Here is a 15,328-nt window from a genome sequence, read left to right as displayed (position 1 = left end):
CTAAAATGTTCAGTAGTTTGTGATTATTTCAATTTTTTTTTTAATTAGACAGGTAGAGTTATAGTGAGAGAGACAGAGAGAAAGGTCTTCCTTCCATTGGTTCACTTCCCAAATGACTGCTACAGCCGGCACTGCGCCGATCCGAAGCCAGGAGCCAAGTGTTTTTTCCTGGTCTCCCATGCGGGTGTAGGAGTCCAAACACTTGGGCCATCCTCCACTGCATTCCCTGGCCACGGCAGAGAGCTGGACTGGAAAAGGAGCATCCGGGACTAGAACCGGTGCCAAAATGGGATGCTGGCACTGCAGGTGGAGGATTAACCAAGTGAGCCATGGTGTCGGCCCCAGATTATTTCACATTTAAAAAAATAAAATATAATACTCTGAAATAAAAATCTTAATTTTGGCTGTTTTGGTTTTGAATTCTATTTTCTAAATTCATTGAAAGCAACTTAAGGTGTATTTTCTCTTTCATATTTTTTTCAGGATTGTTGGCCAAGGGAAATCTGTTTTAAAGATCATGATAAGTGGGTACACATTATGAAAACTATAAAAGAAGATAGTTCATTTACTTCAATTTATTCATATCTATGGAAAACTGTCCCTCGAATAGATGAGGCACACATGTCGATGGAGTCAAGATTAAGTGACTGTTCTGTTCTTCTGAAAAACCATGCATCCAGAATATTTGAGTGGAATGACATGATTTCCAAAGCAAGTAAGCATTTTTTAATATATGAGTGAAATAATGGTCAGTTCTGTGCTTGTGTGTGTGTGTGTGTGTATCTGTGTGTATCTGTGTCTCTATGTGCATTTTCATGAAGAATAAAATACTAAGGTAGAAAATATCTTGAAATGATAAGAAATTTTTTTTTTTTTTTGACAGGCAGAGTGGACAGTGAGAGAGAGAGACAGAGAGAAAGGTCTTCCTTTTGCCGTTGGTTCACCCTCCAATGGCCGCCGCGGTAGCGCGCTGCGGCCGGCGCACCGCGCTGATCCGATGGCAGGAGCCAGGTGCTTCTCCTGGTCTCCCATGGGGTGCAGGGCCCAAGGACCTGGGCCATCCTCCACTGCACTCCCTGGCCACAGCAGAGAGCTGGCCTGGAAGAGGGGCAACCGGGACAGGATCGGTGCCCCGACCGGGACTAGAACCCGGTGTGCCGGCGCCGCTAGGCGGAGGATTAGCCTATTGAGCCGCGGCGCCGGCTAGAAATTATTTTTTTAAAACATCTTCAACACATGGCCGGCGCCTTGGCTCAACAGGCTAATCCTCCGCCTTGAGGCGCCGGCACACCGGGTTCTAGTCCCGGTCGGGGCGCCGGATTCTGTCCCGGTTGCCCCTCTTCCAGGCCAGCTCTCTGCTGTGGCCCGGGAGTGCAGAGGAGGATGGCCCAAGTGCTTGGGCCCTGCACCCCATGGGAGATCAGGAGGAAGCACCTGGCTCCTGCCTTCGGATCAGCGTGGTGCGCCGGCCGCGGCGGCCATTGGAGGGTGAACCAGCGGCAAAAAGGAGGACCTTTCTCTCTGTCTCTCTCTCTCGCTGTCCACTCTGCCTGTCAAAAAAAAATAATAAAATAAAAAAAAAACATCTTCAACATAAAATGATCTAATACAGGTTTTTAGTTGAAATAAACTTGTGGTTTTGAAGAAAGTGTTATTACTGCAAGAAAGTCTGAAACAGTTGTAAACTTTGTTAAACTGCAGTAGAGGTAGGAGAATGTCAGGAAAACATGACTGTATCAACATAACTATGAACAATTCAGCAAGGGTTGGGATAGAAGAAAACAAGTACCTAAAATTTGTAAGAATATTTAGTATTCAGTATGCAGTAATTGAATTAGTGAGAAGGATATCTATAACTAACAACAGTTTTTACTTCTTTTTAATACTTGTATAATTTTTCTCTTATCTAATTATGTTGAAACTTCCAGAATAGTATTAAATACTATTGGCGATTCTTGTCTTATTCTTGATTTAATGGGAAAATATGTAATATAGAATCTTTGAAAGTGATATCAGTTAAATAAATTAATTAGTTATATTTAGATATTTAATTTTCTGTTTTAGAATAAGAATTTTTAAATTCTGAGAATGTATTTAAATACATTACTATTAAAGTTACTATTTAAAGCCGGCGCCGTGGCTCAACAGGCTAATCCTCTGCCTTGCGGCGCCGGCACACCGGGTTCTAGTCCTGGTCGGGACACCGGATTCTGTCCCGGTTGCCCCTCTTCCAGGCCAGCTCTCTGCTGTGGCCAGGGAGTGCAGTGGAGGATGGCCCAAGTGCTTGGGTCCTGCACCCCATGGGAGACCAGGAGAAGCACCTGGCTCCTGCCATCGGATCAGCGCGGTGCGCCGGCCGCAGTGCGCCGGCCGCAGCGGCCATTGGAGGGTGAACCAACGGCAAAGGAAGACCTTTCTCTCTGTCTCTCTCTCTCACTGTCCACTCTGCCTGTCAAAAAAAAATTAAAAGAAAAAAGTTACTATTTAAAATTTTCTTATTGACATTTTTAAAGATTATTTTATTTATTTGAAAGGCAGAGTGAGAGAGAGAGAAAGAAGGGGGGGGAGGGAGCGACACAGAGAAAAATCTTCCATCTGCTGGCTCATTCCTCAAATGGGTGCAATGGCCATAGCTGGACCAGACTGAAGCCAGGAGCCAAACTGAAGCTTGATCCATCCTCTGCTGCCCTCACAAGTATATTAGCAGGGAGCTAGATGGGTAAAATGTTCAGTAGTTTGTGATTATTTCAAAAATTTTTTTAATTAGACAGGTAGAGTTATAGATAGTGAGAGAGAGACACAGAGAGAAAGGTCTTCCTTCTAGTCAGTCTTCCTTCTAGCAGGGGGGTGAACCAACGGAAGGAAGACCTTTCTTTGTCTCTCTCTGTCTATAACTCTACCTGTCAAAAAATAAAATAAAAAATAAAAAATATATATATGCAAACATTATCTCCAAGTTCCATTATTGCACAAACTTTAAAGTACCCTCAAACATATATATCTGTGTATATGTACATATATATATATATATAATTAGTGTTAGAAAGATACCTATAAGCAAACAGCAAAATATGAATTTATCCCTGCATACCTTCCTCCTGATTAAAATACTTTATATTTATAGTCTTAAATATGTAAATACCAAGCTTGGATTTAAGTCTACAGTATCTGATTTCAAAGCCCCATAATCTTTCACTGGGCCATGCACAACATTTCTTCACTTATTGATTTAAGGTAACCATGTAAAAACCCAAATGTAAGTGACTGACATATTTGAAAAACATGGACTTTTTCAGAAGGGAAGGATTGAGGTAACACTTTAGATATAAGAGTATGTGCGGGACTTGCACTGTGGCATAGTAGGATTAGTCTCAACCTGTGGTACCAGCATCTCATACAGATACCAGTTCATGTCCTAGGTGCTCTTCTGATCCAGCTCTCTGCTATGGCCTGGGAAAGCAGTAGAGGATGGTCCAAGTGCTTGGGACCCTGCACCCTCATGGGAGACCTGGAGGTAGTCCTGGCTCATGTCGTCAGATCTGTTCAGCTCCTGCCATCGTGGCCATTTGGGGAGTGAACCAGTGGATGGAAGACCTTTCTCTCTGTTTCCCTTCTCTCTGTCTATAACTCTACCTCTCAAATAAGTAAATAAGTCTTTAAAACAAAAAATTAAAAAAAGAAGCACCTATATTAGTTTTTTTGTCACTTTAACTAAAATAACCAAGGAGCTTCTTGAGAAAAAAAAGCTCTATTTTGACTTTCATTTTGGAGGTTCACAGTTCAAGATTGGGTGGCACCATTTGTTAGGCATCTGATGGAGGTCAGCAGTCGTGGGTATTTGCAGAGGAATGATCACATAATGCACCAGGAAGCAGAGAGAGACACAGGAAACACACTCCACTTACATAACTAACCCTCCAGAGAAAATTACCTTCTGAGGGCATACCTCCAATCACCTAAACACCTTCTACAGGCCCACCTTCTCAGATGCTATAATTAGATCCAGTCTCCACCCTAAATCCATCAACTATTAACATTTTTGGGTTTAAATATCTCCCATTAGATTGGGGAGCTAAATCCTGTTCAGTCTGTAAGAATGCTATAAACCTGTTACTTGGAACATGATATTTCAGAAAAGCAAAGAACAATATAAGAATTCTGATTATCCATTCAACTAAGAGTGTGTCTTGCATTGTACTTATTAAAATAACTAGTTGAATTCACTAAATAATTTGTTTAAATTGTTTAAACTTTTCCTCAGTTTTACAGAATATGTATGTATGTTGTGAATTCTTATGTTTTGTAAAGGTGCTTACGAAAAACTGGGAAGATACAAGACATTTGTAAAGAAGTTTGATAGGAAAAAGAAGATAATGGTATGGTATTTATGTTTTTATCATCCTTAAAGATTATATTTACACAGAAAATGTAGGCAATATAATTCCACAGATAAGCACTACAGTTTTGTAAATTTTTTTTAGTCTTTTGTATTCTATCTATCTCTGTGTTTTTAAAATAACTGGACTCTTGCCGGCACCGTGGCTCAACAGGCTAATCCTCCGCCTAGCGGCACCGGCACACTGGGTTCTAGTCCTGATCGGGGCGCCGGATTCTGTCCTGGTTGCCCCTCTTCCAGGCCAGCTCTGTGCTATGGCCCAGGAGTGCAGTGGAGGATGGCCCAAGTCCTTGGGCCCTGCACCCCATGGGAGACCAGGATAAGTACCTGGTTCCAGCCTTCGGATCAGCGCGGTGCACTGGCTGCAGTGCGCCGGCTGCTGTGGCCATTGAAGGGTGAACCAACGGCAAAAGGAAGACCTTTCTCTCTGTCAATTTCTCACACTATCCACTCTGCCTGTCAAAAAAATAAATAAATAAATAAAATATAATAAAATAACAGGACTCTTTTTCCTACACTCAATATGAGAGTACTGGCATCTTCATATAACTACAAATTATTTGAAAAATTATTTTAATGGTTAAATATTCCATCATCTAGTTATTTGATAATTTATGACAACTTATATGTAAAATGCACATTCTATATTGGTCATTTTCCTTTAGAAACAAATTTAACTTGAAACAAATTTTTCATGATCTTTAAGAATTTGATTAAAATTATAACAGAATTTTTAATTACTGTTAGATATTTAGAATTTTAAACTACATTCTAAAATTATATTAAAGCTATGAAAACTTCGTTACCACAAGTCTGTCCACTTCATTTAATGTTAGTTTTTTTTAATTTTTGAAGTTTTTTAAATTTCAAAATAACTTTTTTTGAAGATTTATTTATTTATTTGAGAGGTAGAGTTACAGATAGAGAACGGGAGAGAAAGAGAGCCAGATCTTCCATTTGCTAGTTCACTCCCCAAATGGCTGCTGAACAGAGCTGAGACAAGCTGAGATGATCCGAAGCCAGGTACCAGGAGATTCTTCTGGGTCTCCCATGGAGTGCAGAGGCCCAAGCACTTGTGCCATCCTCTACTGCTTTCCCAGGCCATAGCAGAGAGATAGATGGGAAGAGCAGCAACCAGGATAGGAACCGGCACCCATTTGGGATGCCGGCGCCACAGGCGGGGTCTTAGCCTATTACACCACAGCGCCGACCCCCAAAATAAGGCAGAAATACAGAGAGAAGAAGGGAGGGAGGAAAGAAAGAAGCAGGGGGTGGAGGGGAAGAGAGAAAGAAAAATCTTCCATCTACTGGCTCACTTCCCAAATGGCTGCAAAAGGTAGAATTGGGCTAGGCTGAAGCCAGGAGCCAGGAGCTTCCTCCGTGTCTCCAATGTCGGGTGCATGGACCCAAGTACTTGGGCCATCTTCCACTATTTTCCCAGGAGCATTAGCAGAGAGTTGGATCAGAAGGGAAGAAGCTGAACCTCAAACCAGCACCCATATGGGATGTAGGCACTGCAGACAGAGGATTATTAAACTTTTGTGCCACAATGCCAGCCCCTCAAAATAACTTTCATTCTTCATTCATCATTATGACTAAGGTAGTCATTTTAGAAAATTTAAAGAAATAAATGTATAATCACTAAAACGAATTGGTATTATAATTCAATCATTTAAGATAAAATGTCTCTCACTAACTACTTTAATTTTTATTTATCTAAAAAAGTAAGATTATATGTTACTTATCATTATATGTATTGTGAGATTTCTATCATATACTATAATCTATCATATATCTAAAACATTTTAAAAATGTATATTTCATAAATAGTCTAATTCAATAGCCATTTTGTTGGGCACAGGTTGGATTTTTTTTAAGAAAACTTTTATTTAATAAATATAAATTTCAAAAGTACAACTTTTGGATTATCCTGGTCTTTCCCCCCATAACCACTCTCCCACCTGCAAACCATCCCGTATCCTACTCCCTCTCCCATCCCGTTCTTCATTAAGATTCATTTTTACTTATCTTTATATACACAAGATCAGCTTAGTATATACTAAGTAAAGATTTCAACAGTTTGCATCCACACAGACACACAAAGAACTGTTTGAAGACTATTTTTACCATTTATTCTCATAGTACAACACATTAAGGACAGAGATCCTACATGGGTAGTAAGTGCACAGTGACTCCTGTTGATTTAACAATTGACACTCTTATTTATGACATCAGTGATCAACTGAGGCTCTTGTTATGAGCTGCCAAGGCTATAGAAGCCTCTTGAGTTCACCAACTCCGATCTTACTTAGACAAGGTCATAGTCAAAGTGGAAGTTCTTTCCTCCCTTCAGAGAAAGGTACTGCCTTCTTTGATGGCCCGTTCTATCCACTGGGATCTTACTGAGAGAGACCTTTCATGGACACAGGTTAGTTTTCACATTCCACTTTTATGTTCCAGCTTTTATGGAGTTAAAGATTGCACTTACCCATGATTATTTAATAAATTTATTTAATAAATTGACCAAAGTAGAACCAGTTGAAAGAGAAAATCTGGAAATCTTAAATTGTTTTCTGTAAAGCTCCCTGAAATTTTTTAACAACATATTTGTGAATGATCCCTTATCTACTGCCTTGCAGACATTAAATATTATCACATTTTTAATGTTTACAAATTTTTTATAAATTGTATACCTTTTACTAATGAAATTGAATTGTTTTGGTTTTTATTAGGTCTTTTGTTTCTCTTATTGTGAATTACTTATTTATGAAATTTAACTATTTCTGAGCTTTTCTCCTTTTATTTCTAAAAGCTATTTATACTTTAAAATATTGACCCAAATCAGTAACTTACAAATATTCATGTCACTTTCTCTTTTCCCTTTTAGCCCCAAAATCTTTTTTGATATCTAGAATTTTATATTTGCATGGATATACTATTTTTATTGAAATTTTGTTTTTAGTGCCATGGTATTTAAGAAAATTAAGTATAGCAGCCGGCGCCGTGGCTCACTAAGCTAATCCTCCGCCTGTGGTGCCAGCACCCCAGGTTCTAGTCCCGGTCGGGGCGCCGGATTCTGTCCTGGTTGCTCCTCTTCCAGTCCAGCTCTCTGCTGTGGCCTGGGAGTGCAGTGGAGGATGGCCCAGGTACTTGAGCCCTGCACCCGCGTGGGAGACCAGGAGGAAGTGCCTGGCTCCTGCCTTCGGATTGGCGCAGCACGCCGGCCGTAGCGGCCACTTGGGGGGTGAACCAACGGAAAAAGGAAGACCTTTCTCTCTGTCTCTCTCTCACTGTCTAACTCTGCCTGTGCAAAAAAAAAAAAAAAAAATTAAGTATAGCACAAAATCATAGGCCTATCAATAAATTTGCATGATTTTTTCATGTAAGTTCTGTACATTCTCTATTAAATTTTTTCATTGATTTTTTTCAATTTTCATTACTAATGTCAACTAGATAGTTCTTCTATTATTTTATTAAATCAGTTGTGTTAGTATATATAATTTTTTTGCTGTATGAGTATTATTCACCAATACTAGGTATTTCTCATCACCAATATTAGTAGAAAGGATATTAATTAGAACTTTGCAATTAAGTATAACTTTAAATAGTTAGATAGCTGTATTCTTTAAGGTTAAGGAAATTCATATTCCGAGTTTATTATACTAAAGATATCTAGACATATTATGGATGTGAATATGAATGTAGATGTAAAGATGGGTATCACTGTCCTCAAGTCTTGAAGAAAACTGTGACTTGAAAGTAAAAGAGATTAAGTCAACTATGCTGACGGGAACATAGCAGATTGTATTAACAGCTTTTCAGAAATGGAAACATTTCATTTTCTTAGATTATACTTTTTAAATTCATTACTAGAGTTTATTGGCTTTACTTTATTGAAAGAATCTATATTTGGCAAAATTTACTTATGTTTTCCCATATTATCTTTGGTTGCTTGGGGTATCAAAATTATACTAACCTCAGAAAATGAAGTCCTTTGCTTTATCTTTCTTTCTATTACTTCATAGAAATAGGGACAACATTTGTTCTTTGAATGTTTCACTAAAATTTCCTGTGAACTTTCATTGATTTATTTATCTGTAGAAAAACTATATGGAAATTAATTACATAAATATCTGCTTTGAATGTCAAAACTTAATATTGAGTGAATGAATCAAGTTACCAAATAATATTTACAGTAGATATAAAATCTATTTAAGATTTAAAACACATGAAATCTCTGTTTTATTGTCTGTATGTGTGTATGTATATGCGTACATAGTTAATGGAATGGAACATATAGAAACCAAAAAAGGATAATTCCAAGATGGGGAATATACTAATAGAACTAGAGATCATAAATTTTATATTTTGTTATATTTAAACTTCTTACTTATTTTAAAAGTGTAGTCTTGATTCAAGTGCTAAAATGTCAACAAGAATGTGTTCTAGGCTATGGGAATATGGAAACACCTGGTATTTATATTATTCATTAAAATGTTCTGGTTTCTTTTTATTTTCAAAAGAAGTTTTAAAAGTCTGACCAATTTTATCAGATGAATTTTTAGCTACTACTTAAAAGACCTTTAGATGAACTATACTAACAAAACTTTTAAAAATTATTCTTTATGTTCAATAAAAATATTTTACTAGATTTGATTTTTAGGATTTTGACACATAAAAATCTTTTAATTTTGAATTTTTAAATGTTTTCCAGCTTTCAGATATAATGATGACAAAGAAGAATATAGAGGTATTTAAAATTTCTGTTCTGACACATTATATGTGAAAAGTATTATGTGGGGCTAAAATAATGTACACAATAATATGTATATAGCTATAAATACAGGTAGAGGTCTCATGGGAGAGAGTTGGAAGCAAGTATAGAAGCTTTCTGTTTGTGCCTAGTCCATATTTCTTTATACATAGTCTAGGTAAAATTCTTGGTTATTTGAGTATGTATAAAATTATCTCTAAAATATTTTGTTTGGCTTTTGGATTTGGCATAGGGGGTATACAAGGACTTTTAAGTTCCAAGAAGCAGAAAATATAAAGATTTTTCTTAAATTCGATATAAAATCTTTTACTTGTTTTAGTAAAAAGAATTTAAATAAATTTGTCAATTGAGTGATATTTAAATATTTGTCCTTTGTAGTCATATGAGAATACTACACTGTGAGTAAAATAATAACTATTCTATGATGTTTCTTTTTTTAGGGTTGTAACTTCCCAGGATTCAAAACAAATGAACTTACTCAGCTACCCAGACATTTGGATGCTGAACGAATTTATCTTTTTGTTTTACAATCCCGAAACTATGATGTATGTAAACATTATCTTTAGGATCATTGTATAATAAAGTTAAGGCTATAATGAATCAGGCCTTTATTTAAAACCGTGATAAATTAGCTGTTAAAAAAAAAAAAAACGATCCTTTGGACATTAAATTTGTTAGGAAAGACCAGTGATGCAAATTCCTTGATTACCAGAAGAAAAAACGTTAGACTCTGTTACAGTCACAGGAGTCTGAGGTTGCTAGTGTGTATGGGTTTGAAACAGTAACAGGTGGTTTTTATTCTATGTTCCTACTCTATCAGCTCAGGATATTTCAAACTTGCTAATTTTGACCCTGAAATAACTTATGAGAGCACTTCTCTGCAATCCTTTTGTTGTTACTTTTGAGCCTCCAAGTGTCCTGAGGAGTTGGGTAGTATCCTTAAAAAATAACCGAATGATAGAAGATTGCATATGAAAAGTGGTAGTATTAATGGCCAGTGATTATCAGGGGTAAAATGATTATCAGGGGTAAAATGGCTTGTTACTGGTAAAATTGCTTATTTTACTCTAAGTATTTTAATTTTCTACTTTTTATGTTCATATGCTTCATATACATTTTTTTTTAATTTATTTGACAGGTAGAGTTATAGACAGTGAGGGAGAGACAGAAAGGTCTTCCTTCCATTGGTTCACCCCCCAAAATGGCCACTAGAGCCAGCGCCGTGCCAATCCGACACCAGGAGCCAGGTGCTTCTTCCTGGTCTCCCATGTGGATACAGGGCCCAAGCACTTGCGCCATCCTCTACTGCCCTCCCAGGCCACAGCAGAGAGCTGGACTAGAAGAGGAGCAACCGGGACTAGAACCCAGTGCCCATATAGGATGCTGGTGCACAGGCGGAGGATTAACCAAGTGAGCCATGGCATTGGCCCCTCATATACATTCTTTAACATTACAAATTACTAAACGTGGGGCTGGTATTAGGGCGCAGGGGGTCAAGCTGCTGTTTGCATCACTTACATCCCATAACAGAATGCTGGTTTGAGTCCTAGCTGCTATGCTTCTGATACAACTTGTCACTAGTGTTCCTGGGAAAGCATCAGAAGATGGCCCTAGTCCTTGGATCCCTGCCACCCACGTGGGAGATCAGGATGTAGTTCCTGGCTCCTGGCTTTAGCCTGGCTAAGACCTGGCAGTTGTGGCCCTTAGGAGAGTGAACCAGTGGAGAGGTCTCTCTCATTCTCTGGCTCTTCTCTCTCTACTGCTCTACCTTTCAAATATAAAATAAATAGATCTTTGCTTTTTATTCTTTTTTTTTTTTTGACAGGCAGAGTTAGAAAATGAGAAAGAGAAAGAGAGAGAGAGAGAGAGAGAGAGAGAGAGAAAGGTCTTCCTTCCGTTGGTTCACCCCTAAATGACCGCTACGGCTGGTGCACTGCACCGATCCGAAGCCAGGAACCTGGTGCCTCCTCCTGGTCTCCCATGCGGGTGCAGGGCCCAAGCACTTGGGCCATCCTCCACTGCACTCCCGGGCCACAGCAGAGAGCTGGCCTGGAAGAGGAGCAACCGGGACAGAATCTGGCGCCCCAACTGGAACTAGAACCCAGAGTGCTGGCGCCACAGGCGGAGGATTAGCCTAGTGAGCCGCAGCACAGGCCTTAGATCTTTTTTTTTTTTTAATATTGAACCAAAGTTGAAGCTATTACCAATTGTACTGTGTACCTAGTGGGATATTTAAAAGAAATGCTCTCCACAGATTAAGTGACAAATTTCTTGTGATATGTTTGCAAGATATACTCTGTGTAGACTTGAGATAAATAATTGTCTTGCTATAAAAGTTGTCTGATGTTGTGTGTGTAAACTTGTATTTGAGGAGTAGGAATTTGTACCAATGGATTTCATTAGAAAAAATATTGAATTCTACTGAGTCTGGCATTTATAAACTTTTGTGAATAAGAAGAAAAAATGATCAGTTGAATATGCCTATTTAAGCAAAAATGTATAGTCTTTGTCATTACCAATATATTTAACCTTATGTACCAATTTTGATCAATTTCCATGACTATTGATCCTTGTCTTTAGTGGAAAAATGAAGAAATTATGTATCTTACATTTTTGCTATTGTTTCTCTATCCTTGTAATAGCAACTATTCATGTATTATTATTGAACATATGAAATGTGGTTCATGCAACTAAGGACCCCAATTTTTAATTTTATTTCTTTTAAATTATAAATAAAACTAAACACTATTATTTGCTTCCATTATTGAAAAACTTTAAATTATGTTGGAACACAATTACAGTCATATATTTTAGAATGTCTATATAGTGATCTGATATTTCTGATGAAAATGTATTCAAAACAAGATGTGTTATAAATATAAAATATAAACCATATTTCAAAGACCTAGTGCCAAAAGGGTAGAAAATATTTTATTTGGTTAAATAAAATGTCTTCAGGATTAATTTCACCTTTTACTTTTTCAATGTAGCTACTAGAAAATTTAATATAAATGGGTGGTTCCTGTTAAATTTTTGACATTACTGGTCTATAATCCCTGAATACATACTCTTTTTAAAGCCTATTTGTGTTAAAATGTTTTGTGATTTTTACAATTTGATCTTTTTTTCCACAGGAAAGAGTTTTTAAAACCTGGAAGATGTATTTTCTCTCAGAAGCCTCCATTGCTCTTTTGCATGACTCTTTTTGGTGGTGGTTTCTCCATAAATTTAAGGTGAGTGATATTTTAAGTTAATTTTTAGCTTAATTAATTTTTCTGTAGAAGTAACCCTGACAAAAGCTTTTTTTCTGGATTGTTTCACAGAGATTAGTTTTTAAGCATCCCACACATGTTAGAAGTCCCCTTGAAGTCTAGAGTTCTTTCAGGAAACAATTTATATTTCAAAGACTCTAGATCTTCATTAATCAAAAAATGGTTAGTGAAATAAAGCATTACAGTGTGTAATGGAGTTAGAGATTTACTCATTACAATAATGGGCTTGTGAAGACTGAATAGAAGACCTACTGCAAATAAGTGACATTAAAGGGAATTCCATTTGGCAAAGAATTTACAGATTAAATAATGGATCTTAATTGATTCAGAAACATCAAGATTCTGATAGGACTAAAAATACAAGGAGAGGATCATCTGGGAAAGAAAAAGAGAGTGGAAATGAGTACCACGTGAGCTAACAGTGTTTGACTAGAAGAACATTAGTATTGATATTGTAGTATCTTTAATTATTTGAAAAATTGTCCTTTGGACCTTGGCTCGCAAAAATTTTCAGAAAGATGGAAAGTACATTATTTCTAACCATATGACAACAATAAAAAATATATATAACCCAATAAGTCACAGTGTTTTGAACCTATCATACACAGTAAATAATCAAAGAATGAAATCAGGAACAAAGAGAATAATTATATGATGATAATTTGGTCAATTCATCAAGATGTTATAACAATCTTATTTATATACATACCTAATAAAAATAACTCAAAACACAACTAATAAAAATGTTAACACTTCAATGAAAAATCAACAAATTCATAAATATGGTTGAAGATTTCAGCATCTTACTCTCAATAACTGATAGACTATCTCAAAACATCACTAATGTTATAGATTGGTATAGAAGAATTTAGCAATATTATCAAACATCTTATCTACATCATTTATTTATATTTGATTATTTTTTTGAAATGTAGAGATAGACAGAAACAGAAATTTTCTATTCACTGTTTCATTTTCCAAATGCCTGCAAGAGCTAGAACTGAACCAGGTAGAAACCAGGAGCCAGGAACTCTATCCAAGTCTCCCAAGTGAGTGGTGAAGACTTTCTGCCTCCCAAGCTGTGCATTAATTAGCTGGATGCTAGAACTGGAGAAAGAGCTGGGATTTCAACCCAGGCACTCTAATATGGCATGTGGGTATCCTAAACAACATAATAAACTGCTGTGCCAAGTTCCTTGTCCAACCAATGACATTTATTAAACATCCCTCCTGTGTTAGTCCCTTTTATGCCGCTAAAACAGTATTCCAGGGGCCAGTGCTGTGGCATAGCAGGTAAAGCCACTGCCTGCAGCGTTGGCATCCCATAAGGGTGCCAGTTCTAGTCCCGGCTGCTCTTCTTCCAATCTTCTTCCAGGTCTCTGCTATAGCCTGGAAAAGCAATAGAGGATGGCCCAAGTCCTTGGGCCCCTGCACCCACATGGGAGACCCAGAAGAAGCTCCTAGCTCCTGACTTCGGGTCAGTGCAGCTCTGTCCATGTGGCCATCTGGGCAGTGAACCAGCGGATGGAAGACCTCTCCCTGCCTCTGCCTCTGCCTTTGCTTCTACCTCTGCCTCTGCCTCTCTGTAACTCTGACTTTCAGATAAATAAATACATCTTTAAAAAAATAGAATGCCACAAACTAGATCATTTATACTGAACAGAAATTTATTGATCCATAGTTCTGTATTCTGGGAAGTCTAAGATTGAGGAACCAGCATCTGTCAAGGACTTCCTAGCTGCATCACCCCATGGTGATATGTAGAAGTGCAAGGCTGGGAAGAGAGAGGGAAGAGGAGAGAGATAGAGAGGGAGAGGGAAAAGGGGAGAGAAAAGAGAGAGTAGGTATCTCACTCCCACATTAATAACCCATTTCCTTGATAATGGCATTTATCTATTCATGAGGTCAGTGCTGCCAAAACCCAAATACTTCCTTTTAGACTCTACCTCCCAACATTGCATTTTGGTGATTAAGTTTCCAACACATGAACTTTAAGGGACACATTCATCCGTGGCACCTACCAGCAACAACAAATACATGTTTCTCAAGAAATATTAACCATTTACCAAGATAAACTACTTCCTGAGCTAGAAAAGCAACCTGATAAATTTATAATAACTCATCTCATACAAAGTGGATTTGAAGACCAAAATGGTATTATATTATAAATGAGTAATAGTGAGATTTTTGGAAATTCCCCTAATATCTGGAAACTAAATAACACATTTTTCAGTAAATGTGGGTCAATCCAAGAATCAACAGTGAAATAAATTCTTTTCAACTGAATGAAAAGGAAAATACAGATTAAAATTTAGGGACAGTAACTAAAGAAGTCCTTAGAGGCAAACTTGTAGCATTAAAATGCCTATTTTAGAAAAAAAAAGACAAAGTTCTCAAAAACTGTTACCTTAGCTTTTACCTTGAAAAGTTAGAAATACATGATGAAATGAAATTGAAGGCAAACGAAAGAATTAAATAATAAAGACCAGAATGGAAACCAATAAAAATAAATATGGAAAAGAAAGAAGAATTGAAGATACAGATCACTCTTTTCATATGCTGGTTTCATTTCCTTTGGATGAGTTCCCAAGAGTGGGATAGCTGGGTGATATGCTAGATCAGTTTTCTATAATGGTTGTACTAGTTTAAATACCCCCACCAACAGTGTATAGCTGACCCCCATTGTTTATAGCAGTCCCATTCAAAGTTAAGATATGAAATCAACCCAAATGTTCATTGACTGATGACTAGATAAAGTAAATACACACACACACACACGCAATGGTATACCACATAGCCATAAAAAGAATTAAATCATGTCTTTTACAACAAAATGGATGCAAAATAGAAAGCATTATGCTTAGTGAATTAAGCCAGACACCAATA

The 15,328-nt window shown here is 37.3% G+C and overlaps 1 protein-coding gene across 1 annotated transcript in view; it reads left to right on the top strand.

Moving 5' to 3' along the window:
- FAM227B (family with sequence similarity 227 member B) overlaps positions 1-15,328 on the top strand; it is a 216,648-nt gene that overhangs the window by 19,623 nt on the left and 181,697 nt on the right. The window contains exons 4-8 of the mRNA XM_062205873.1: positions 484-715; positions 4,309-4,376; positions 9,111-9,146; positions 9,611-9,715; positions 12,305-12,403. Of these exons, the coding sequence (XP_062061857.1) occupies positions 484-715; positions 4,309-4,376; positions 9,111-9,146; positions 9,611-9,715; positions 12,305-12,403 (540 nt within the window). The remainder of the gene's footprint in view (positions 1-483; positions 716-4,308; positions 4,377-9,110; positions 9,147-9,610; positions 9,716-12,304; positions 12,404-15,328) is intronic.

Source organism: Lepus europaeus, chromosome 11 (genome assembly GCF_033115175.1).
Source record: "Lepus europaeus isolate LE1 chromosome 11, mLepTim1.pri, whole genome shotgun sequence".
Lineage (NCBI taxonomy): Eukaryota > Metazoa > Chordata > Mammalia > Lagomorpha > Leporidae > Lepus > Lepus europaeus.
Note: the sequence above shows the minus strand (reverse complement) of the source record. Positions and strands in the feature narration are given on the sequence as shown.